The 23,531-nt window shown below is 38.8% G+C and overlaps 2 protein-coding genes across 2 annotated transcripts; both read right to left on the bottom strand.

The window, feature by feature from the left end:
- Positions 1–4,993: 4,993 nt before the first annotated feature.
- On the bottom strand, positions 4,994–7,433 carry LOC116264171 (trihelix transcription factor ASR3-like). Its single transcript, XM_031644241.2, has 2 exons — positions 5,661–7,433; positions 4,994–5,523 (listed from the first exon to the last, which is right to left on the bottom strand). The coding sequence occupies exons 1-2, from the start codon at positions 6,304–6,306 to the stop codon at positions 5,222–5,224; spliced, it is 948 nt and encodes a 315-aa protein (XP_031500101.1). The 5' UTR covers positions 6,307–7,433; the 3' UTR covers positions 4,994–5,221.
- Positions 7,434–7,685: 252 nt separating this feature from the next.
- LOC116264172 (iron-sulfur cluster co-chaperone protein HscB homolog) lies at positions 7,686–10,413 on the bottom strand. The gene is made up of 6 exons (XM_031644243.2): positions 9,970–10,413; positions 9,617–9,713; positions 9,346–9,435; positions 8,561–8,626; positions 8,378–8,446; positions 7,686–8,280 (listed from the first exon to the last, which is right to left on the bottom strand). Exons 1-6 carry the CDS (start codon positions 10,344–10,346, stop codon positions 8,143–8,145), a joined length of 837 nt encoding a protein of 278 aa, XP_031500103.1. The 5' UTR covers positions 10,347–10,413; the 3' UTR covers positions 7,686–8,142.
- Between the last annotated feature and the right edge of the window lie 13,118 nt (positions 10,414–23,531).

Raw genomic sequence — 23,531 nt, 5'->3', positions numbered from 1 at the left:
ACTAATATGCCCTTTTAAGGGGTAAAAAACGTTTTTTTTTTATCTCGCTCATAGTGTTATCTCATCATTTGTCATTATCTCATACCTATATTGTTATTTCATATACATCATCTCATACTTTTGTCTTTATCTCAAAATCATTGTTTCATTTCATTATCATTATCTTATATTCTTGTCGTTATCTCATACTTGTTATTATTTCATACCTCAATCATTATCTCATACCCACAATACAAGTATGAGATAATGATTGAGGTATAAAATAATGGGTATGAGATAACAAAATGAATATGATAATGATAAGAGCATAACATAATGGGTCTGCGATGTTATGGGTTCATCATAATGAGCAGGGGCATAAGATAATGGATGTGAGATAAGACATAGGTATGATAATAACAAGGGTATGAAATAATGAATACAATATAATAATAAAGATATGATAATAATCGGGAGTATATGATAACAACACAAGTATGATAATGACAAGAGCATGCCATAATGGGTATGAGATGTTATGAGTTCATCATAATGGTATCATAATGGTAGGGGGACATGAGATGATGGGTATGATAATAATAAGGGTATGGTAGGGGGACATGAGATGATGGGTATGATAATAATAAGGGTATGAGATAATGATAATGATAGGAAGAGATATGATAATGGCATGGGGTATGAGATATTGTATATTAAAAAATTAGAGGGATACGAAATAATGACAAAGATATGAGATAATGATAAAAATATGAAATAACAATATAATTAAAAATATTCATTGTGCACATGTAATGTTTAGGCATTAAAGTGCATTAAAGTAAATATATATATTTACTCATTAACAATATGGTCTACCTTCTACTTATCTTCATTATATACAAGGAACAACTTATAAAACTTGATCCCAAAGAAAAAGGAGAGCTACAATAGGACAGCAGAGAGAAAGCACTCTCAGGCGCAAATACCTAGAGCATCGCTCTGGCTGACGACACTTTAACGGATCGGTCGCTTTTCATTCGGACGATACACATAATAACCATCTGGTTTCACTTCTTATCCCTTGATCGACGTAAAGACTCCGCACCCATTTGTGTGGTGGTGCTCCTTGAAGTTTGTGGAAATTAGCAGTGAACAGCTACCCACTAATACAATTCATTTGTTAAAGAAGCTTGATCGTCGCTTCTGCAAACTCCAGAGAACAGAGAAAGCTCCGGTGAATGATTGTAAACGCAATTCTAATCTTGACAGGGAAAAGTCCTGTCAACGGCAGAACAGTTGCATCACTCCTCACAGGAAAGTGCAAATCTTGTTTTACTACAAAAAAAAAAAAAAAAAAAGGTTGACGTATTCCTGATTCCCTGAGGACCATGTGAATTAATAACACGCAGAGCAGCATTAAAGGACTGACAGACCTCATAGGTTGCAGGGAAGAGACTGTCCCTTTTTGCGACGAACACCAATATTATAATTATATCAATACCCAATTCCCCGAAGCTACAGGGTGGTTTCATCATCAATTCACAGCCCATTCCACGGCCAGCTAATCTAAACCAGTCCAACTGGATAATCTAAACCAGTAAAACTTAGGCCAGTGGTGGTGGACGACCGCTGCCTTACTGCAACGACTGCTCGCCGAAGGAGATGCCTTTTCACCCTTTTGTGGAGAAACGCATCTGCCCAATATCTATTAAATTTAGTTTACATTTTGAAGTCTCCACTGAAAGACTCTCTCTCTCCAAGAAAAAACTGTTGAATGCGAAGGAAATGGTTACTGGAAACATTTTTACGTTTACATCTTCCCTGCAAGTCTCGTCCAAAGGTTGATCGGGACACCAGGTCAGTGAGTAGACTTGTCGACTCGGTCAAGTTAGGAATCAGTCCAATTCAAGGCCCTTTGTTGGGTATAAACCTCAAGAAAGGGTCTACTTCGTCTCTGATAACACGAATTGACTGAAAATAGTCCTGTAAGTTTGTGGTTGGAAAGAGGTGACTGATGAGACTTGTAAAAGCAAACGCATATTGCACTAAGCACGTAACTGATGATGGCAGGCAGAAGTTTTACACTATTGCTGTGAAGTTTGCTGTAGCAATACGAATTTCTTCCATGGTTTTAGTGCTCTTTTTCCCTTTTTCGGTCGATGAAACACAACTTAGAGATGCACCTCTGTTCACATCATAGTCATCTTCATCATCAAAAGGGCATCCATCTTAAATAGTATTACTAGGGTTGTTCAACATGGGTGATCCCCCCATTCTAGTGGCCTACAACTGTCGAAGATAAGGTAGGTTAGTGCCATTGAGAATATATTATGGTGAGCTCATGGTTGCTCACTTTTTCTGAGATTTAAAATGATGAGACAGCAGCAGCATATACAGCCTTCCCCTTTGTTAACATCTGTCGAAGCTAAGCTAGGGTAGTGACCCATTGAGAATATATTATGGTGAGCTCATGGTGGTTCACTTTTTGAGATTTCAAGATGACGAGACAATAGTTGCATATAAGCTTCCCTTGCATTAACATCCATAACGGAGGTCACCTTTTCTTCCCTTGCAGGTCAAGGAAAAAGGAAAAGTAAACCTCCAATTGCAGTGAGAAGTTTTACTGGCAGCTTGGTTTTATTTTTTCTTGACCTTTGACACTCTATTCTCTCCATCTGCAAAAGGTTACTCTAGATTCGCTCGCACATAAAAGAACCATAAATAGGTATACATTTAATTGCTCCGTTCGGTAGGAGCAAATAACTAGTTGCTGCAATGCTCTTCAATGGAGTTCTCACAACTGCCAACTAGAAGAACATGAGATCTGATCTTGCCCGCTGACTGTCGGCAGCATTTTAAATAGAAAGAGCAGGAAGATTTTCTTTTCTAAAGTTATTGCTCCTCAGCATCACCTCCCTGTTTTCCTCTAGACTTTTCTTTCCTCTAAAGCAAATATAACCATGCATCATGCAAAAAACTATTAGGGCCGTCACTTTCATTTCAAGCGAGAGTATAAGACAGGTAGCAATATGTCGTTAGCATGATAACCACAAACACTTGATATTATAAATCTACACAAGATCTGAAATTCCTTTCTGAAGTATAGTGAGATGAAGAAAAGCTGGAGCTCCGTCAGAGGCTGAACGTAGCAATCAAGGAGACGAGGCCCATAAATTTCCAAGCAAGGCACTTTGAGAATACAATAAGCATTTATGACAATTTCATACTACAATATGAAAGCAGCCAAGATGCAGTGGATTATAAAAGAGAAAGCCAGTAAGAAAAGTGAAGAACCAAGAGAAAGCTGAAGTGAGGAAACGCAAAAGGTAAAGAGGAAAAGATGAATCTATAAAGACCTAAAGAAAGTTCTGCGATCATTATACATCTGAGGACAATCCTCATAATTTTTATGTGTGATCCCGTAATTAATCACCTCAAAACTTTCTTAGGCTACTGTTTCCAGAAATAACCATCCCTGTCAATCTGAAAACTAAGATCAAATCTTTATGAAGATCATGCAGCAAGAAAAAGATGACAAGTACTATACAACGTAGAAAAACATGGTATTTCATCTAGGAAGCATAATGTAAACATAGAAACAAGCAGCCAATTATGTCCTGCATATTTTATTGATAAATTGCCCCAAAACATGCTTGCACTGTTTGTGGGCACATTACACAAAAGGGAGTTGCTTCAGGCAACTCTACTCATGTTGTACTTAGAATCTGATGGGAAGAAAATACTGCAGAAAATCCATTATTAGATAATCTACCATGGACACCCCCAAGCTGTTCAGTAGAAATTTCAACAAAACAACACAAAACATAATATATCCAATGACAGTGTAAGAAGAGAAAGTTGGTACTTGAAATAATTTACTTCGACGGACGTTCTCACTCTTAAATTCCAACTTGACCTCTCACAATGTTTTTGCTCAGAAACTTAACAAGCGACCAATTACCAATTAAAAGAATAAAAGTGAATTCTTAATTCAGCAAATCAAAGCATGAAATGCAGAATTATGTAGTAAATTGGGAAGAATATAAAAGAGTCAGCTAAATACAATAATTTCAGTGTAATTACCAGAAAAGCCATATTCTAATATAAAAGTAAAGACCTGTTGATGTACAGGATGCATTTGAAGCTAAGTTTCACCTGAACGGAGCAGCTCCTGCTTTACAATGACAGGAACCCAAAGGCTTCAATTAGATGGTGCAAAAAGGTGTTTTACTGCCTCAGAGACGTTGCGAAGTTATTCCTGGAATCAAACAATGTAAAATAGATTCAAATCAAGATTTTGACTTAACCACACATGTAGTCATCTGCCTGAGCCATGTGATCAGTTACCACCCATGCCACAACCATCGTGTGATTGTGTCAGCATGTTGAGAATAAAGATTGAGGATCTGAAACACTGAATAAGTTTGCAACAACGGGCAGTTAAGGAACACAGAAGTCACACATCAATTACAATTGAAATAGAGAAATGAGTTCAAAGTTCAAACCCTGCCATGCTGCAGCCTCAGCTATCCCATGGTGTTTTGTCGTTGTAAGGCTTGTTGCTCAGGGCTCACCTAGGTTTTTCCTTCTTAAAGGGTTTCTTGCCATCTAAGAAGTTACAATTGAAATGGCCAAACCCTCACTTCAACTAATCAGAAAATAAAAATGATAACCCAGCTCAGAAATTTCAACTACAAAAAGAAAAGCATTCAACAAACTCATGCTTTTTCATCTTCAAGAAGAATTCCACTAGGAAAAAAAAAGCACAAGGCAAGGAAATTTCCAACAGCAGTATGCTGGGAGTTAGGCTCCCTTCCATTTATTAGAATGAATGATATTTACAGGCAAACATTAGATGACCTGCATCACAACTTTGTCTCTACTAGTCAAGCCCCAAAAAACCAGACTGTGGAAGGCCACCCAAGGCAAGGAAATTTATGCATCCGTTGTCACAAAGCATCCTCGAATTCAAAAGATTAACTCGGAAGCAAGGATAAGAAACTAGCATCTAATATGTTAAAAGTGATCGCACTGTAATTCCAGAATACTTGTCATTTGATAGCAGATGCAATAGAGGCAACAGAACTAAAGATGCAGCTCACAGACTCTATATAATGCTCTGTATATCATACAACGAAAGAAAATTCCATACAACAGTATACATCATTTTTTCCTATCCAGTGTAAGCCTGCAAAAGCAAGTTGACCAGCTCCTATCATAATTTTGGAAAAGAAGACAAAGCTCAGGCTAATTTGTCCGCAATTCTACCCAACGTGTCGGCCAATTTGGCCAAGACGCCAATCAAATTCTTCCCCTGTTCAGCTCTCTGGTTTCTATCCAGTTCGCAATTCAAATTATGTGCTGCAATATGAGCACTCAAAGCCATCCCGTTTCTTTCAAGAACCGAAAGAATTTGCTGCTGCCTCGCGTTCCTACCACCATTCTCTTCTGGACTCGAGAGCCTTCTCTTCTTACCTTGAATGTGGGAAGGGGAACCCCTCTCTGCAGTTGAGCATGGCGTTGCCGTCTTATCCGGTTGGATGCCTGAATTTTTAATAACATAGCAACAAAAGCAAATAAAAATTTCACGAATAACCAAATCGATCGAAACATGAAATTCATCTGTAACATATTTTTTGCAGCACTAAGTACACCATAAAACAAAATTGAAGAAGGCTTACCTGGAGTAACAGAGGGGCTATCCACAATTTGTTTCTCCGGGCTTTCAGGGACGGCATCTTCATGGACAGAGTGTTCAGCATCTGAGAACAACCCTTCATCAGGTTTTGCCTGGCTATCATCCAAAACCGCTTCCGGCTCAACCTTCACAGAAAAATGATCGTTTCTTTTGCCACCAAAGCATCTCTCCAGCACTTCATACAGCTCTGGATCAAAAAACCCGGGGAGCTTGTTCTCTCTCCTCAAGTCGGTCCTCAATACCCAAAAAGACGCGTTTCTGTTCGTCGCCTCCCACTCTTTGATTCTCTTGTAATCTCTCGAAAGGGTGCTCCACCTCTTCCTGCACTGGACTGCTTCTCTGTAGACGCCGTGTTTCTTGCAATAGGAAGAGATTGAGGACCACTTAGACTCGACGTTGGCAGTGCTCTCACCATCAATTACCCTATATTTCCTGCCCTTGGATTCCTCTAACCGCTTCCCTTCAATCAAAACTATGATCTCCTGCCTTGTCCAACGAGGGAAGCGAGGTGGGTGTCTTTCCATATCAGCGTCGAAGCCAATTTCGAGGCCTTTCTCAGCGGGAGAGCTTCGTCCTCCAACATGGGGTTCTGTGCACGAATCAGAGTCAGCATCTTTCGAACCTTCCATATCACTCTGACAACACCAGAGATGTAGATTTTCTGAGAGCAAAAAGGCTGCGAACTTGCAGTACACCCTCAAAAGGCGGAGAACAGAAAGTAGGGTAGGAGATAGAGATACAGGAGCGGTTGAGTACGGTTCAGGTTAAAAGGAAATTAGGGGTCAGTCATTAAGATGCCGCAATAGCAAGGGTCATGTCTACTGATCAATAAATAAACTCAAGATTAGGAAATGGTTGGTCGCTGCAACTTGATTGGAGGGTGGTGCATTATTGTTGCCCTGACTTCTTTCTCTATTCAAGACTTTCCTTCTTCCACTCAAAGAAAAAGCAAGTCTTTGCTGGTGACACGATGCTTCGAACCCACAACCTCCTCAGTGATCGTATGACTAACTGCCATGCAATGAGAATAGAATTTGGTAGAAGTTTCAGTCGGAACTTAAGACCTGCTGATTAAGCCATGGTTTTCATGATTGATCAGGCTTCCCTAAATTAACCATCTTAGGTTCACAGAATCGATTGGCCTCATTCATCTTAGGTTTTTGGATTAAGAAGTCTACTCCCAGGTCATGCCAACCAAAAAGCGTTCACCTCGTGAGAGTCTGGATCAAGTGACAGCAGTCACGAGGGATCCTGCTATCTATGGCTGTAGCATATATGGTCAAGGTTTGCGCACGGCCTCGCTTTGGCTCAAAATCGACATAACCCACAAACTGTGACATGCATGACACTTTTCAGAATCGAATACTGAATTCGAAGGGAAAACTCAGATCTGACCCTCTGGAGAGAAATGTCAAAACTTTTCGATGCACCTGTTGTTCCTCTCACCTCTCTGATCCACCCAGAGGTATATGCAGAAAGTATCTCTTGTTGTTTAAATTGCTGACCCTGCAACTGTCCTCCAGGACTGAAGGTACTTTGCTTGATATAGGTGGCGACCTTTTGGGTTTGAGGTAGCTCAGTAAGATTCTTGGTCTGTGTCCTTGGAGTTTAGGGTGTTGCCTGTTGCTTGGCTGATCTGCTTTGTAGTTACAGTTAAGGCACACATTTGAGATGTGCCATCTTGAATCTCTATAAAATTTTAAATGAGGAAAAGAGCCTTTGTTTGCTTGCATGACTGGCAGTATAACTAGCCAAGGTGATCAACGGTCTGATTTCGAAAGGCCAAAGGATATACTTTTGTGGCAAAAGCCCCTCAAAAATCCACAATGTGGCTGATATCAGACAGAAAACAGCGAGCTCAACAACATTCGATACTATCCATGGCACACAAGAACCACCAACCTGAAACAAATTCAGGACGAACATTTTATAATCAATACCTTCAAGCAGAATTCAAACCAAGAGGCAGGAAACCCACTATATGCAGATTCAACTTGAGGGATCAACATGTACACATATTCTCCTTCTTGGATCGCAATGCAGAAATACAATTAGTCAACCAAAAGAGATACAGGAAATCCTTCCCTAATAGTGGTCTAGGTAGGACTCACGTCAGTATGACCCAATGGATAGTGCATAACATGCGCCCAGGAAATTATTAACTGAAGATATTTAATATCAATTACTTTTTCAATACAATTATGTCGTGTTTATCATGCTGGAAGAGGGAATCTTTTCCCCAGTGAAGAGTGAGAATATTAAGTTCCCTGGGTATGATCAAAGCAGATGGCATTTTGTTCGTTTCTCATGGCAGTTTGTGAAAGCGCTCTCCAACACTCCTGTCCTGACCACCAGTACAGTCTTCCATCCTCGACACGGCCTCCCACATACAGGACTGCTGACCTCCTTCAGCGAGACAACCGAAGTAGACAGGTGCCTGAACTCTGTAATCCAAATGAGAAACATCACAGTTTTTTCACTATTTCTTCAACGGCACGCTCGTAGTACGTCATCCTCTGAATTGACTTGACAGCATCTTCAAAATCACGGCTCCTGAATGCAATTCTAAACAAATTACGCCAGTGTTCTAGTTTGCTGTCGATCTGCAAACACAAAAAATCAGGACGTCATCTAAAACTGGGGACCTACGGAAGAATGAAAATGTGAATCGGGCATATGCACTTACATGAAAGAGCATACCTGAGATTTAACATGGTTTAGAGATTTGGCGTCGGTTGCTTCATCTACGGATTCTCTGATCTCCATGGCCTGTCATAGAATTAACAGAGGAGGTATGCTAATGAGGACATTTATGGCTTCAGTTCTCTCCAGATAAAGCCTCAGTAGGCAAAGTCAGGATATCGGGGTTCCTCGATCTGTTACCTCCATGAGTAATTCAGGATCTGAAATTGTTTTTTCTTGGTCGACATGAACACCTTCGAGTTGCAACTACCAAGACAAACACGGCAAGTCTCATTAGCATAATAGCCCAACAATATTAGCCATCTCATTCCTACTTATATAGAACAAAAAAGAGCAACCCTATATTCAAGATTAGAACTGCAAGCGCCATGAATACTAATGTTCCAAATTAGTATCATCTCCCCGTTATAGACCAACCCACAGCATGACTGTGTCAAATGCAAGGAAAGCTAGCGAAAGAGGTAGAGAGAGAGAGAAACCTCAACAAATTCACACACAGCTTCTACTTTAGCACGCAAGTCACCTGCTATTGGGATATACATTTGCCCTTGTCCCTTTGTATGGAGAGAAAGAGAGAGAGCGAGAGAGAGAGTACTTCTAGGAGAAGGAACAAAACCACAGCAAAATTATGTCCTAATGCATTTCAGATATCATTATATAGATGTAAAGATCATAGTCCACAGGTGCCAGACATGCTTCAGACTTATAATCCGCATATCGCAAGGAGAATGCAGGACAGGACATTATATGGATATGTCTGCAGCAAGACATCGGTTGCAAAGATAAGGAAGTGGGAGACGAGACACACACATGACACATACACATCCATACACACATAAAATTGATGAAACATTCAAACATGGTATCCTTTCACCCAAAATGGAAAAAAAAAATTAGACTCCTACTGTTAGAGAAGGCTTTGCTGTAAATACACGCAATAATGTAGATAGGAATCATTCGCTTACCAAGTATGATGCCCTTGTCAATGGCTTAGTCAATGTGCGGTAACCTTCAATTACACGAGCAGATTGTTCAGCAGCATAAGCCTTTTCTTTCTGCGCCATAACCCAAGAGAACCAATCAATAAAACAGAAAGGACAAGCCACTTTGAAATCGTCCACCCTGCACTATACTTCAACGAATCAATCAAACTGACTCCTTGTCACATCTTTGCACGAAAAAACCCATTAAAGAAGAAAAGGGATTAAGTATGTAACCAAGATTAAATGTTCGGACCTCAGATTTGGTATGGACCAAATCAGGATGGAGTTTCTTCTGCCAATCTTTGTACCTAGCCTCTAACCTGTGGCCTTCAACATCGAAGCTCTTCTCCCTATCAATTTCCAATAAAATTTCCTACGTCATCGACAAACTTCCATAGGCCATGAAGAGACCATGAAGAAAAAACAATCTAAAAATCGAAACTATTAATGAATACTTTGCGTTGCCCACATACTATGTTTCCATAACGATTACACAATCAAGGAAGATTCTTTTACCAGAAAATCTGCCGCCACTGTTGATTATGATGGCCAATCTTCCAACCAAGGAAATAAGAGAAGAACAGCACTTCTAGAGGAGAAACTTACATGCCGAATATTTGGAAGTAATCTACGGAAGGATCGACAGGCTGAATACTTCCACAAGAATCACAATAAAGAAACGGAGACGACGCGCCGCAGGCCCAGCAGCTCTCAATGGCTTCAGAGGAGAAAGCTCGCCGATAAAATCTGACATTGGTCGAAAAATGGGAAACAAGTCGGAAATCCTTGTACCCATCACAAGAAAACGGTTCTTTCGATGATGCGTCCCCCAAATCAAGCTTGGGCTCGATCCCTGTGGAAGGGATGAATGGCAAGCGGCACGAACACCGGTGGAACCTCAAGAGGGCAGAAGAGAGAAGCCGTCGACTCGCCATCATGAAGACCGACAGCCGCAGAGGAGAAAAAAATGGTGCGCGGGTCATCAGACATCAGAGTCTTCTCGAGAGATCGAAGACAGAGAGTGAGGGGTAGGCCGGAGGCGCTTAATAGTACAGAACGGGGTTCAGGTATTTTTTTTGGCGGGCGTCGTCCCAAGTCAGCGGTACCCAGATCGAACCGAGACCTTCTTCGTCGAACCAACGCTGCCGCCCTGCCGTTCGAAAGGTTAATTTTTCTTTTCTTGTTTACACAGGAATCCATGTTATTTTGGTTGTAATATAAACTTAAAACTGATATTTAAGGGGATTTTAGTGACAGTAACACATTGTTATTGTTTCATGAAAAGTAGGGCAGATTCATAAAATAGTTAATAGTATTTTATGAATCTACATTATTTGTTGCTCCTAACCTAACACATTGTGATACTAACAACGAAGCCCAAGTAAACTACATTATAGCGTTTTGAGTATTCTACTCCCAATTTACTTTAAAAAAATGGAAAACACTTGAACAGGAAATCTAAAGAAAAATAATTTTGGAAATTTTGTATACTAATAAGTGATATTGCACATGTCAAAATGAAAAAAATTTGAAATGATAACGCATAAGTTATAAAACATTTTGAGTAGTGATATTTCATCTGCAAGTCCCAAGTTTTAGAAGGCATTTGAGAAAGAACTTTGTGTTCTTAGGGCATACGTTCTCTAGTACACGATCAAACAACAGCACTTTTTGTTATTGGAAAGATCAAGATAATAAAGTGACTAAGTATTATTTCTAAATCCAGTAATCATACATCGAATATAACAAAATTGCATGTGTTCAAACATAATATTCTTTTTACCTGTGAGACTATATTATTGGAAATTTGTTGAGCTACTGAGAATCTGTTAACTGGAAATCTGTACATGAGCTCACAAGCGGTGATTTTTTATCACGAGACAGATGAAGGAATTTTAATTGCCAAGCAACATGTTTCAACCATATTTCTGATTTCTTATGCCTGTCACCCATTTCAGTTATCAGCACGAGACAGATGAAGGAATTTTAATTGCCAAGCAACATGTTTCAACCATATTTCTGATTTCTTATGCCTGTCACCCATTTCAGTTATCAGGCATTAATTCCTTTCACTTGTTCTAATCTTGGGATTTTGGTAAAATAATACAAGGATTTGGATTGCAAACGAACTCTAAAAAGTTGAAAGACGATGCCAAGGATTGCCGACCATATTCATTCCTGGAGATGTGTGATATCAGGTGTTCCTTGATGAGCTCCTTTACTGCAAGCAGCTACTTTGCGGATGGCAGAGCAATACAATTTATGCGTTTAGCAACATTGACAAGGAGACTAACCTGACACTGAAGTATTTAAACAAGAAAAAGAATTGCAGTTCTGCTTATTTCTGTCCTGCATTTCTGATGTCTTAGCTCTGTTTTTCGTCTTCTTGTACCTTAGAACGCTATTGCTTGCCACTGCTCCATCCAATCCTGCTAGTTTGATCAATAGGCTTTGATCATGTTGGGAATGGTCCAATTAAGAACATATGATTTTTTTTTAGTCTGTACTTCGGGAAAACTGTATTCCAAGTAAAATCTTTCAGGTCGTATCTTTATGCCTCCAAGGTTCTGGCTTGATTTGAGGCTCCCGTAAACCTACGGTAGATTTTTTGACTCTAGAGTGCGGCAGCAACTACGGGATTTGAACCTTTTGTTGCTTAAATGTGAGCTACTTTACCGCCCGGTTGTGTCACGCCCCTCAAAGCTGTGAAGATCTGATTGCCCTGTTTGAGTCAGGTTTTTGAAAACAAATTGGATGACTACCCACTAAATGATCTGGTGATGAAGCGCTTGCTTCTGATTCAGGAATTGAAGTGTATCTTCCGATCCCAACTTCAGAGCAACCATTTTAGTGTAAGTACATATTCAGATTCAACAAATCAGTATTCTTGTATTCTACATATCTACTTTTGTTGTACTTCCATAATGGGTTTATAAAGTTCGCGTCGATCAAAGGTTGGTAAACTTTATTCATATCAAAATGACAAGAGAGAGTGTTTATGCAGGAAGAGTTCATATAGATCTCAAAGAGGTCGCTGCGCACCAATTGACTCCCTGCTCCTTTTGTTTATGTTGTTAATCGGTTTTAATTCATTAAAATACAAGAAAGTGTGCTACGATGGGATAGGCTGTTCAAGAAATAAAAAATAGGAAGGCTCTGGCCCGGATACTATCACGCGAAACAGTAGGCCCTGCAGTGCAAAGAGGCTAAAAGGCCATTTTTATAAATCTTTTGTCGAAGGCAGCCATTAATTTGATTCTCTATCTTGGCTAGCTACACGAGTAAATAATTTAGATGCAGTTGGTGTTGATTCTCTACTGAGGCAGCTACCAAAATGAGTTAAGGATTGAGACGACTTTGATATATATTACTTCTCTGTTGTGGAATCTTCCAAAATGACCAAGGAATAAAGACGGTTGATATTGATTCTTTTTTGTGGCAGACGCCAAAATGACTAAAGAATTGAAGGGTTATGACTCAATTCTAAAAGAATTAGGGTGAGTTCCACTGCTTGGACAGAATAAGCAGTAAACAACTTGTCTCTCCTCTTCTTATCGATATAAAGGTACAACACTTGCTTCACGGGTGAGATGCAGTTGTTTCTTAAAATCAGTTTTTGAATTAAAGCATTTCTGCATAAAGGTTTTGGAGAAAAGGCCAAATAATTGAATTTGGATTCCTAAAACTAAAAAACTTTTTGCAAATACGTTGCAAAGGATCTCTTCACTTTTATGCAGTGGAGTCCTTCTGCTGCTTGTCTCACCTTTTCCATGAAACCCGAGCTAAGAAAATCAAAAATGTTTTTTTCTCGCTTTATCATAAACCAACTGAAAAAGTAAAGAGATTTAAAAACAAAACTGCAGAGCTGAGCAAGTGGAACTCATAATTTTTCTCCTTTATCTGCAAAAAAAAAAAACGATCACAGGCAAATGTCAAGCTTCTACCCTGAGAAATACTTGTATTAGCGTTAATTTTTAATGGGTTGGGTCATTCCACGATTTTATATTCACTGCCAGCCAATTGAAGCAAATCAATGAAGAACAGTTCTATAATGGAGTTGGACCTAAAGCCTTTTCAAGTGAACGAGTCCATTACAACAATTGGCAAGCATTTTTGGCAGAAACTAATAGAAATGAGCCTAGTTGTTCATAGACATGCAGGTAAATCTCAATCTCTTACAAGGCAGACGGGTCATAAGAAATTAGATACACCTGTTCTCCCCTTGTTGCCAAAGTGATGCCAGGACTTTCACTGAAGTAACCTTGATACACCTGTTCACTGCCAAAATTTTGCTGTTGAGTTGATGATGATTTCCTTCTTTATCCCCTCTTCTGTATGTTGGTAAATTTGTCGTTGTCTTGCGGCACAAGGCTGTTCTCCAAGACGTCGTGCAACCTATTAATCGGATTAACTCTAATCCCGGGAAATGTGAAAAGATGAAACGAGAAAGGATCTCAAGTGCCGAGAGAGAGATAGGAGCTGCTCATGAGTCGGCAATGTGGCGGCCGCCGCAGCCCCTGTCTCAGTCTCACGAACGGCAGCCTCATTTTCTCCAATGGCTGCGGATGGCACGCGAAGAAAGAGAGACAGAGCAACCTGGAATGAAAAGGCTCGGAAGCCGAGTCGGGCGGAGGGTTTGGAGCTGGCGTCAGGCGTCGGCAGAAGGACAGAAAGTGACCGTCGGCAGCGGCGTCGAGCTTAGGTTCCGCTTTATTGGATTTCAGTTGGATATCGAGTTTGAATCCAGATTCAGTTATGAATCTGCGTTTTAGATCCGTACTTAAGTAGAGATCAAACACAATTTTCTTGGCCTAATCCAGGTAAACAAATTCAAAATTGTCAAAAAAAAAATACTAACCCTTTCACATTTTGAAATACCTTGCATCAATGGCCATCTGTTTTTTTTTTTTTTTTAATTCAGGGTTTATGGTTATTTTTGCATAGAGGCCATGGCTCTTCGCCTTTCCCCTCCTTTTTTTTCTGCCTAGTTGGAGTTGTATGGTTCGCCCACTTCTAGTAACACATTGGGACATGACAACGACTATGGTGGTTCACCCACTTTTACACGAGAGTGACTGTGACCACTAGAACCTGATAGCGACCACCATTTTGTAAATGTTCTTTAGAGTTAACTGCCCTGCCCCCCTGCCCTATACCGGAAAAAGAAAAAGAAAAGGGCAGCTACTTCATATTAGGTTAGGTTAATATTAGGTTTGGTTAGGTTAGATTCATTTCATTTCACGTGGAAAAGTTATTTTTCCCATATTCATCCGTATCGACAGTTGAAGCATTTATCTCTGCCTTATGTGAATGGTGAGGCATTTTATGCAGCCTATGAGTTCAAACCCAATAACTCATAACTCATTTTGTATCGTGTACAACCAAAAAAAAAAAAAGTTCTAATGCTCAAGCACTAGTCGAAACAATTACCAATATTTTCAATATATCATGGTATGTTGCAATCCTGAAGTTGGCCAGTCTTTTGTCTTTAGAATATTGCAAATACTTCATGGGACTTCTTTTTTGCATTTCCTTTTGTTGGGTTTAGTCTTTTATGATGCTATCTTCAATTTTTTAGCATCACTGGTTCGAGTTGCCATACACATTTGACATCCATGGTCTAGCAAATATCAATGTATTTGCTATTTATTTGCATTGACACGAAGACATTTTTATGATAATTGCTTGTGTTGACTCCTAGTTCATGAACATGTTTAGTATAGAGTGTCCACTTGCCCATTGAAATGTTTTCCTGCTGGATTTTATTTTCATGATAATTTCTCATGTATGTTCTCTACCCTGTTGTATTTTGGGACAAGTTTCTTCTTGTTTTGTGGGATCAATCTCTAATTTTCAGTGGCAGCCATTTGCGAACATAGATGTTGATATCGGTGTGGCACTCGTTTCCTTCTGAAAATCACATCTAAATCATGCTAGTTCTGCATTGGTCTCATGCATGATTAAGACTAAGTGGCTGGAGTAACTGGTGCAGACTTTTTTCCAAGAGGAAAAAAAGAGAGAGAATTTGTGTTGTCTGACATATGCTCCCCTATAGAGGTGTTAAATGTTCTCTGTTCTTCATGTTCAACTTTCATATAGGAAAAGAAAGAAATTTTTCTGGATCTGATTTGTTGCTCGTGTGCAAGGTGTTATGAGATTTTCCACTTTCCATGTTCAATTTTTCTACAGAAGAAGATAATGGATCAATTCAAACTGGTAAGAAGGAAAAAGGAAATATGATCTCTTTTGAAGCTCAATAAAGTTCAAAGAAAAGAGAAAATCCGTGGCTACACATGAAACCGTCTATCAGTCCCCTTAAGGAATATATGAATCGCAGTCGATTATTGTACTAACTTGTTATCCTGCAGAAAAACAATGCTTCCATAACTAACAAACAAGATGCTGACTGCTGTTTCTATACTGTCAGTTAGAAATGGTTTAAAAGAAATATTACAAGCAGAGATCCAGTATGCTTGCTATGTTGCTGATGTTAATGGGTACAACTATTTTCCATGGTTCAGATGTATCATCCGTTTTAGCATGTCTCACTGCCATGCGTACTAACCATTTATATCTCTTCCCCACTGAATTTTATTGATTTTTGTGCCTTATATATGTAGCTGATCCGGCTGCATGCATGTTTAATTCATGGGATTTGTGTCTTTTAAAGGTCCCTACATGCTGTTGCTCATAGTTACCTGGTTTTTCTTGTTTTTAGCTGCCGAGTACGAGACTGTTCAAAATTCTTTCAATCAGGTACGATTTGCATCTGAAACAGTTGTCTGCTACAAACAAAGTTCCTTCTTTGTTTTCTCTCCAACATCTCAATCTCATGGCAGAAGATGTTTGACCACTCGCTCCTTCTTCCAAGAAGCGCTACGTAAAGTGATCAAATCTGGTCCTTGATGAGAGACACCCGATGCTTTTCTGTGGAGAAAAATCTTTTTCACCAACTAATATGCACGTACGCTTGGTTTTGAATGTCAATGCCTGACTTCATCTCGAATACACTTTAGACATTTTCTTGATGAGGGCCAGAGAGAGGTGTACGTTTGAGTGTTGTTGTCAATGTGCGGCTTGCTGCAGTATCTGAATACAAAATGTGTTGATTGTCTTGAAGATAGTTTAGGAGATAAAATTGAGAATAGTTTGTGTTTTACAGTTTCCATTTCATACTAATGTTCGATCTTCTTATAGATATCTCTGGTACAGCAGTTTCTTCGATAGAGAAAGCAAATTTTTCAAGTCACACCATAAACAAATATCACCTTACTGATCGGAGAAGTTACAAACATTTCGATTGGCAAGAAATTGATCTGGCATCTTCAAGTCTAGTTCCAAGAATAATGCTAAATATGTGGCTTTGCAGTGTTTAGCCAAACTTCTCTTTTTTTACCTGTTGTTCACTTTGTCAACTTCAGTTTGTTTTAATCCCTGAATTCAGGGCTCTGGATAATTCTGTTTTTGGGCATGGAGGATCGTTATTCATATGACCTAAATGTGGCTCTGCAATTAACATATGAGCTGCTGAAAGCCTGCTTAGCTGCTTCTGGCTCTGTTGCCATGTTTTGGGTTCTGTGGCTAGGCCTAGGTCTTTGTTCTCAGTTGATCTCCAAGATGGTATTAGATGTTCGGTTTCAGTACGATACTTTTATCTGAGGATCTTTGTACCACAGCATATAATTCTCGCCCATATCACACAAAGGTTTCTGCAGGTGCAGTTCCACTTATTGATCTGAAAGTGCAGAAAAAGCCTGACACATGATCTTCAAGACATCTCTTTATCAAGTGATTGAATCTCTAATGCATATGTGCAAGGCCGCTGTTTTTACAAAACTCGTGCAATTTCAGTATGCTAAATCCAAGGCCGCTGCAAATTTGCGTTTATCATTGGGTGTGTGTGTGTGTTTGAGAGAGAGAAAGAGAGAGAGAGAGAGAGAGAGAGAGAGAGAGAGAGAGAGAGAGAGTCTCCCTTGTGTTTGTGAAATAAATTTGGATATGCATGACTTTAGGATGGAAAGATGAAAGAAACTGAAGCCACCTTTTATTTGCCCACCTTTTTCCCTCAAAACCATTCTATGCCCACACGTTTCTTCTTTCCTTCCTGTCTTCCGTGTCGTGATCTTTCTTGGGTAGAATAGGTGATTCAAGCATCCCAATTTGTTGAATGTCTTATATCTTTTGCTAAAATCCGTTCATGGGGCACAAACGTAGAGAAGCGTGAAGGATAGGGGTGACAATGAATCTGTCAGATTAATCTGCTTCCTATCCCAAAACTCGACCTAACTGGTCAGAGCCTCTGATCAATGACAAATCAACGCCTACGAAGTCTTTTCCAAATAAAAAGACATCTGAGAATGCGAGTTTGGTAAATAAGCCCCATGAGAAAAGAAAAAGGTTTGTTTCTGAATCTCAAAGTATAGGAGCTTTTCTATTCATCATTTGTTTTGTTTGTTTTGATTTTATCCAAGATCTTACTTAAGCTTCGAGGACGTTGGTGGGTATTCGGTATGTTGTGGTTTTGCCAATTGCTTCTAATATAAATTTAGCAGTTAGTTTTTACTGTTATTTTCCTCTGTTTTTCCATAGTTTCTAGCACAGCCTGACTGCAAGTAGAATAGATTTATCGTCTTCGCTGGAGGTTGCATCAAGCCATGGCTGCTGCAGCTGTTGCTGATACTGGTGGTTTTGCTGATTTCATTGAGTTCATGGAACAAGGATGCTTGCCTTTGTCATGTTTGTTTTTGTTTGGTGTGAGCAGTGACGGCCATTTCTCCAAGGATATTCCTGTTGGTTGCAGTTCTATTATTGATTCTGCTTACAGGAGTGGTGTTTGCGTGTTTGTGTGTGTGCATGCAACTTGTGTGTGTGTGTGTGTGTGTGTGTTTCATGCATGCATAGACACACTCCCACATGCGTGTCGCGATCGAGCACAGTTCTAGCTGAAATTCAATGGACAGCAGTCCCCTTGCCAACTACCCATTGGCTCCCTGCTCCTTTTGTTTACGTTATTCATTGGTTTAAAGTCATTAAAATATAAGAAATTGTGTGCTAGTGCTACCAAGAAATAAAAATAAAGAAGACTCTGGTCTGGACACCCTCATGCTTGGAGCCGCAGGGCCCTGCATTACTAACAGGAGAAAAGACCATTCTTATCAATATGTTGATGAGGGCAGCCATTAGTTTGTTTCTCTATTTTGGCAGCTACCTGCATGAGTGAAGAATTTAGTTGTGGTTGGTGTTGATTCTCTACTGAGTCAGCTACCAAAATGAGCACAGGATTTTGAAGAGTTTCATATATATTAGTTCTCTGTTGTGGAATCTACCAATGTCACAAAGATATTAAGAGGGTTGACATTGATTATCTTGCTACTGTGGCGGATGCCAAAATTACTGAAGAATTGAGATGGGTATGATTCAATTCTAAAGAATCATGATCAGTTCTAATAACAACTACTCTTTCCCTCTTATTATACGATATAAAGAAACATCTGCTTTACAGGTCGTGCAGCGAAATAATTGAATTGAATTCCAGAAAATTAGAAGTTATCTGCAATTGTATTGCAGAGGATGTGTTCAACTTTTGCGCTGTTGATTCCTTCTGCCGTTTGCCTCACCTTTTCCATGAAGGCTGAGCAAAGAAAAAAATAAAAATGTCTTTTCTCGCTTTATCTGAAACCAACTGCAAAAAGAGATAGATTAAAAAAAGGGCATTGCTGAACAAGTGGAGCTCATTATTTTTCTCCTCCCCTCTGGCAAAAAGTGACAGACAAAATAAATTCGAGCCTCTACCCAGAGGACTACTTTTGCTAACATTGAGTTGAGTCGTGCCAGGATTTTATAACTCTCAGCCATTTGAACCAACTCAATGGACAGTTTTATAATGGAGTTGGACCTAAAACCTTTTAGTTGACATGCACTTTTAGCAGAAACTAACACAGCTGCACCTAATCGTTTATATATATAAATAAATATTTACTTATTTATTTATTTATTATTTGTTGAAAGAGAAAAAGAAGGGAGAGAGACAGACTTGATTTACATAACAATCTTATGTTTAAAACCTTGTTAAATCTTTTGCGCACGTTGAAGTTTCATGACTTCTTTGTAAATAAATAGTTTTGAATTCTTTTCATAAAATTATATGGTTAAATTTGTGAAAGCCAATTCAAAAATAGATGAATATATATATATATATATATATATATAATGCAAACAACTCTCTCTACTTTTACTATTTAATGATGAGAAGAGGGATGGAGATACTTGTCCAGTTGTCTAAGTTAAACTTGTATTTAGATTTAAGAAGCATCACATCCAAGCCCAGCTAAATCCAAATCCAGAATTGAGAGGAAATTTGGACATTTGATCCCGGTGCATCAACCGCCGGCATTATTCAATATTTTCCTAACATGGCAAAATATTCTCACTTGCTTCGATGATATATAGATGAGATACCATCATTGGAGAAACACAACTAAACTCCAAAAATCCTACGTGTCTGCGTCATCTTTTGTGGTATTTTAAAGTTTCATGATCGTCATGAACAGTGGCAGAGCCAGGATTTTTTGTGGCTAGAAATACTCAAGTCACCGACCTAAGTCTGGCGTAGTCACTGCATGTGATTTTGAGTCATCATAACGAAATTTTTGATGGGTTGGTGTGGGCAGTGGCCCACCCCTAGCTCTGCTATTGGTTATGAAAAAATGTCAAATTTGTTTTTTAAAAATATTTCTTATATTAAAAAATTATTACTAATATTTTTATCTTCTAGAAGTGAATTATATGGTTGACATGATCCTTGTAGTTAGGTTTCATTTAGCTTGAGAAAAAAACAAAGAAAGGGCAAAAGATTGAATCGCCTGGTTTAGAAGGCCGTTCAAATGTTTTATGTGTTTGCATGTGGATTGGTTTATAGAAATGTTTAGTTTCACATCGCTGCCACCTTGTTAGGCAATTCAGTTTATTACTCTTATGTGGAAAAGGCTGTGAGTTTGTTGCCTCGAAGCCTCAAGGGGCATAGCGTAGCTGGTCGAGTTAAGGGTCTGTATAAAGGCAGGTCTCCAGTTCAATTCTCATAGACACTATGTTCATGTGTCTTAAAGTGGTAGGGTGCGGCATCTAAGCTAAAGGGTACACCGCTGTTATCACTGACACCGACGCAGCTCAGGACCTTGGAGACAAGGAGAATAGGGGGCTTTCGAACGGTAGGATTAATACATGTCTCTCAACTGGAGTTTGCTGCCCGGGAATGTGCCTAACCTTAACTTGCTAATTGATGGAAAAATCAAGAATGAAAGACAGGAAAAACTTGCCGCCGTTACTGATTCTTATGCATCTAATTTTTCAACACCCACCCAAAGGGGACAAAAACCAGGCCCCTTAAATTTTTTGTTAGAATGATATTTTAACAAAATTTGAACATTCTAATGCATTTATAAAGACTAATTTGATGTAAAGCATTTCTCAATAGAGTTGTTTTTGGGAAAATATATATATATTTTTACTATAAAAATTCTAATGTTATAAGAGCCATTCATTTTGTATTATTATAAAAACATGATTGAACTAAAAAAATTATTAACTTAATGTACGTTTCCTGTCAAATTGTTCTTAACATCATATCTATAAGGTTAGATTGCATAATAGAACACTCTAATAAACACATTTTTTGTCTAAAAAGAAAAATTATCCCATTACCAAATTCAGGAGATATACAATACATGATCACAAAATTTGTGTTTTCCATGGATTTAAGATCAGACCACCTCCCATTTGACCTTAAATCTATGGTTTTTAGTATGTATGATGAATTTTAAGTCTATGCTATTGAGATTTATAGTTTGTTTAAACTGAAGATCTCCCAAAAGACACCTTTTTATTATGGATCCAATGCTATCAAATGCAACCTTATGGCCGTAACTCCTTGGATTTGAGATCCAAAGCCCTAAAATGGGATCTTAATTATAGTTGTCTCATGCATCCTAGTGTTTTTTCTGCTTCACTTATTGGATAGCAAGAAGCTCCAATATGCAACTACTCCAACTGCCCAAAATAGATGCATCAAGAAGAAATGTGTGTGCACGCATACATACATACGCATCGCCCACAGAAAGACAATATAATAAAAATCTGGGGGCTGGCCCATCCCATCCCAAGGTTGCTTGTGACACCTTTTTATGCAGCTTCGGATCTAAGATCCAAAGCTATCAAACACAACCGTACTGCCGCAAATCCTTGGATTTGAGATCCAAAGCCCTAAAATGGGATCTTAATTCTAGTTGATCGAAGCTATCAAACGCAACGGATTTGATATCCAAAGCCCTAAAATGGGTTCTTAATTCTAGTTGACTCAAGCATCCTCGGGTTTTTTTCTACTTCACTTACTGGATCACAGGAAGTTTTAATATGCAACTTATCCATGTGCCCAAGAAAAGATGCATGAACAAGAAATTTGTGTGCATGCGCGCACACACACACACATACACATTGCCCACAGAAAGACAATATAATATAAATCTGGGGGCTGGCCCATCCCATCCCAAGATTCCTTGTGCAACTCTATCCAAATGGACAACATAACTCTCAAGTTCCTGTCTTCTCATCATGTCCAAACAAGGTAAGGATATTCCAAAAGACTTTATGTCCACAGGTTTAAGTGGGGAACAACTCCACACAATTTTTTAAACAACAATGAAGGCATAGGATGAGGCGGTGTTCTAATTGCACGTTGTACCTTCTCAGTTGTGTTTGATAGTCTCGGATTTCAAATCTAGAATCGATAGTTTACGGACCTGCTATTCAAACAAGCAGTGGACTTCATATTCGTAGATCTGATATCCAGCTCCTACGTTAGAAGCTTGATATTTGATCTTCTATTTGTCAGCTTACTAGACTCTTCTGAATCGACCTTTAAATCCAATGTAATTAACATCGGATTTGGATCGATTCGGGTCAGAATTGATCGGAATTCATCTTGATTAATCATGTCTTGTATCAAATTAAGAAGGGTTCGATATGATTTGAGTCGTCAAATTCAAGCCAATTTTTAGTAACACTGCCTTGAATCTTAGAAAAGCATTTTTCTTGTTTTTAAAATTTTTGCAGCCACAACTTGTTTGCGTCCGCCATAGATCAAAATTGTAAGGAGGATTTGAATATTAATTTTAAGCAACTGGATTGAAACTACGCACGAAATATAAATTTTAAAACTTTTGCAAGCGTGGAACTGGGACCTCACATTCTTCCTCAATTTCTCATCCTTTTCTCCAAAAAGAAAAAATTCATATTTAAAGATCTCATTAATGAATTAATGACAAGGAAGCGAAAATGACTAAAATACCCCTAGCGGTTCTTGAGAAGTGCTATGTTGCTGTTCTACACTCACATCAAGAAAGTTGAGACGAAAAACTCGTTTTTTTTTTTTTAATTATCAGGGAACGGAAAAAGTTTTTCCGGCGACGGCTTGTTCATAGTCTTGTGAATGGGATTATGCATCGGAAAATATCTTTTGCTGTCAATTTCTTGGGTTTTTTTAGTATGAAGAGTTCATTTACTCTGCTTTAGTTTGGGGAGAAAACGCATCTATGGCAACCAGTGATGATTCTTGATCCTTTGTCTCTAAGAAGTTTTTTTCTTTTGTAGATAATTTTGCCCAGGAAACCCTTTCTCATAGCAATTGATTTAGTTGAGAGAAGATTCAGTTTTCAAAAGATGGTTTGGTACTTGTAATAGATTGTTATGTTCAATGATTCTATCTCAAAATTTAATTAGATTTATGAAACAATATGTTACAAAATCTACTTTATATATTAAGTCAATTTAATTAGACAATAACAATTTGTTATTAGTACCAAACTGCTTCTAACACTCTCTTAAAATAAAAAGATGAGGTTCAATAGCCCACGACAATTTGTCCCCAAGCCACAGACCTGTCTGCAATAAAGCAAAAAGCTCGGTGGCATTTGGGTAATAATCTATGAGGGTAGAGGGATGAGCTTTGGCTATACCACACACTAACAAATCATAATTCGTCAAGTTCCGCTTACGCCGTTCATCGCTTCGATCAACGACAAAGGACGAACGCCGAGTCTTACATATTTCTCGTCTCCTTTGTCGTCTTCTTCATTTATTTTTATATCCAGTGGAGAAGGCCATGCCAATTTTCT

Source organism: Nymphaea colorata, chromosome 11 (assembly GCF_008831285.2).
Source record: "Nymphaea colorata isolate Beijing-Zhang1983 chromosome 11, ASM883128v2, whole genome shotgun sequence".
NCBI lineage: Eukaryota > Viridiplantae > Streptophyta > Magnoliopsida > Nymphaeales > Nymphaeaceae > Nymphaea > Nymphaea colorata.
The sequence above is the reverse complement of the archived record's forward strand: the minus strand, read 5'-3'. Positions and strand labels throughout refer to the sequence as shown.

Excerpts from the sequence above, each read along its gene's own strand:
- LOC116264171 (XM_031644241.2), bottom strand. The coding sequence starts at position 6,306 with ATGGAAGGTTCGAAAGATGCTGACTCTGATTCGTGCACAGAACCCCAT. Across the intron at positions 5,524-5,660 it reads TAGCCCCTCTGTTACTCCAG|GCATCCAACCGGATAAGACG; the intron begins GTAAGCCTTCTT and ends TTAAAAATTCAG.
- LOC116264172 (XM_031644243.2), bottom strand. The coding sequence starts at position 10,346 with ATGACCCGCGCACCATTTTTTTCTCCTCTGCGGCTGTCGGTCTTCATG. Across the intron at positions 9,436-9,616 it reads TGGTCCATACCAAATCTGAG|AAAGAAAAGGCTTATGCTGC; the intron begins GTCCGAACATTT and ends GTTATGGCGCAG. Across the intron at positions 8,281-8,377 it reads TAAACCATGTTAAATCTCAG|ATCGACAGCAAACTAGAACA; the intron begins GTATGCTCTTTC and ends TTGTGTTTGCAG.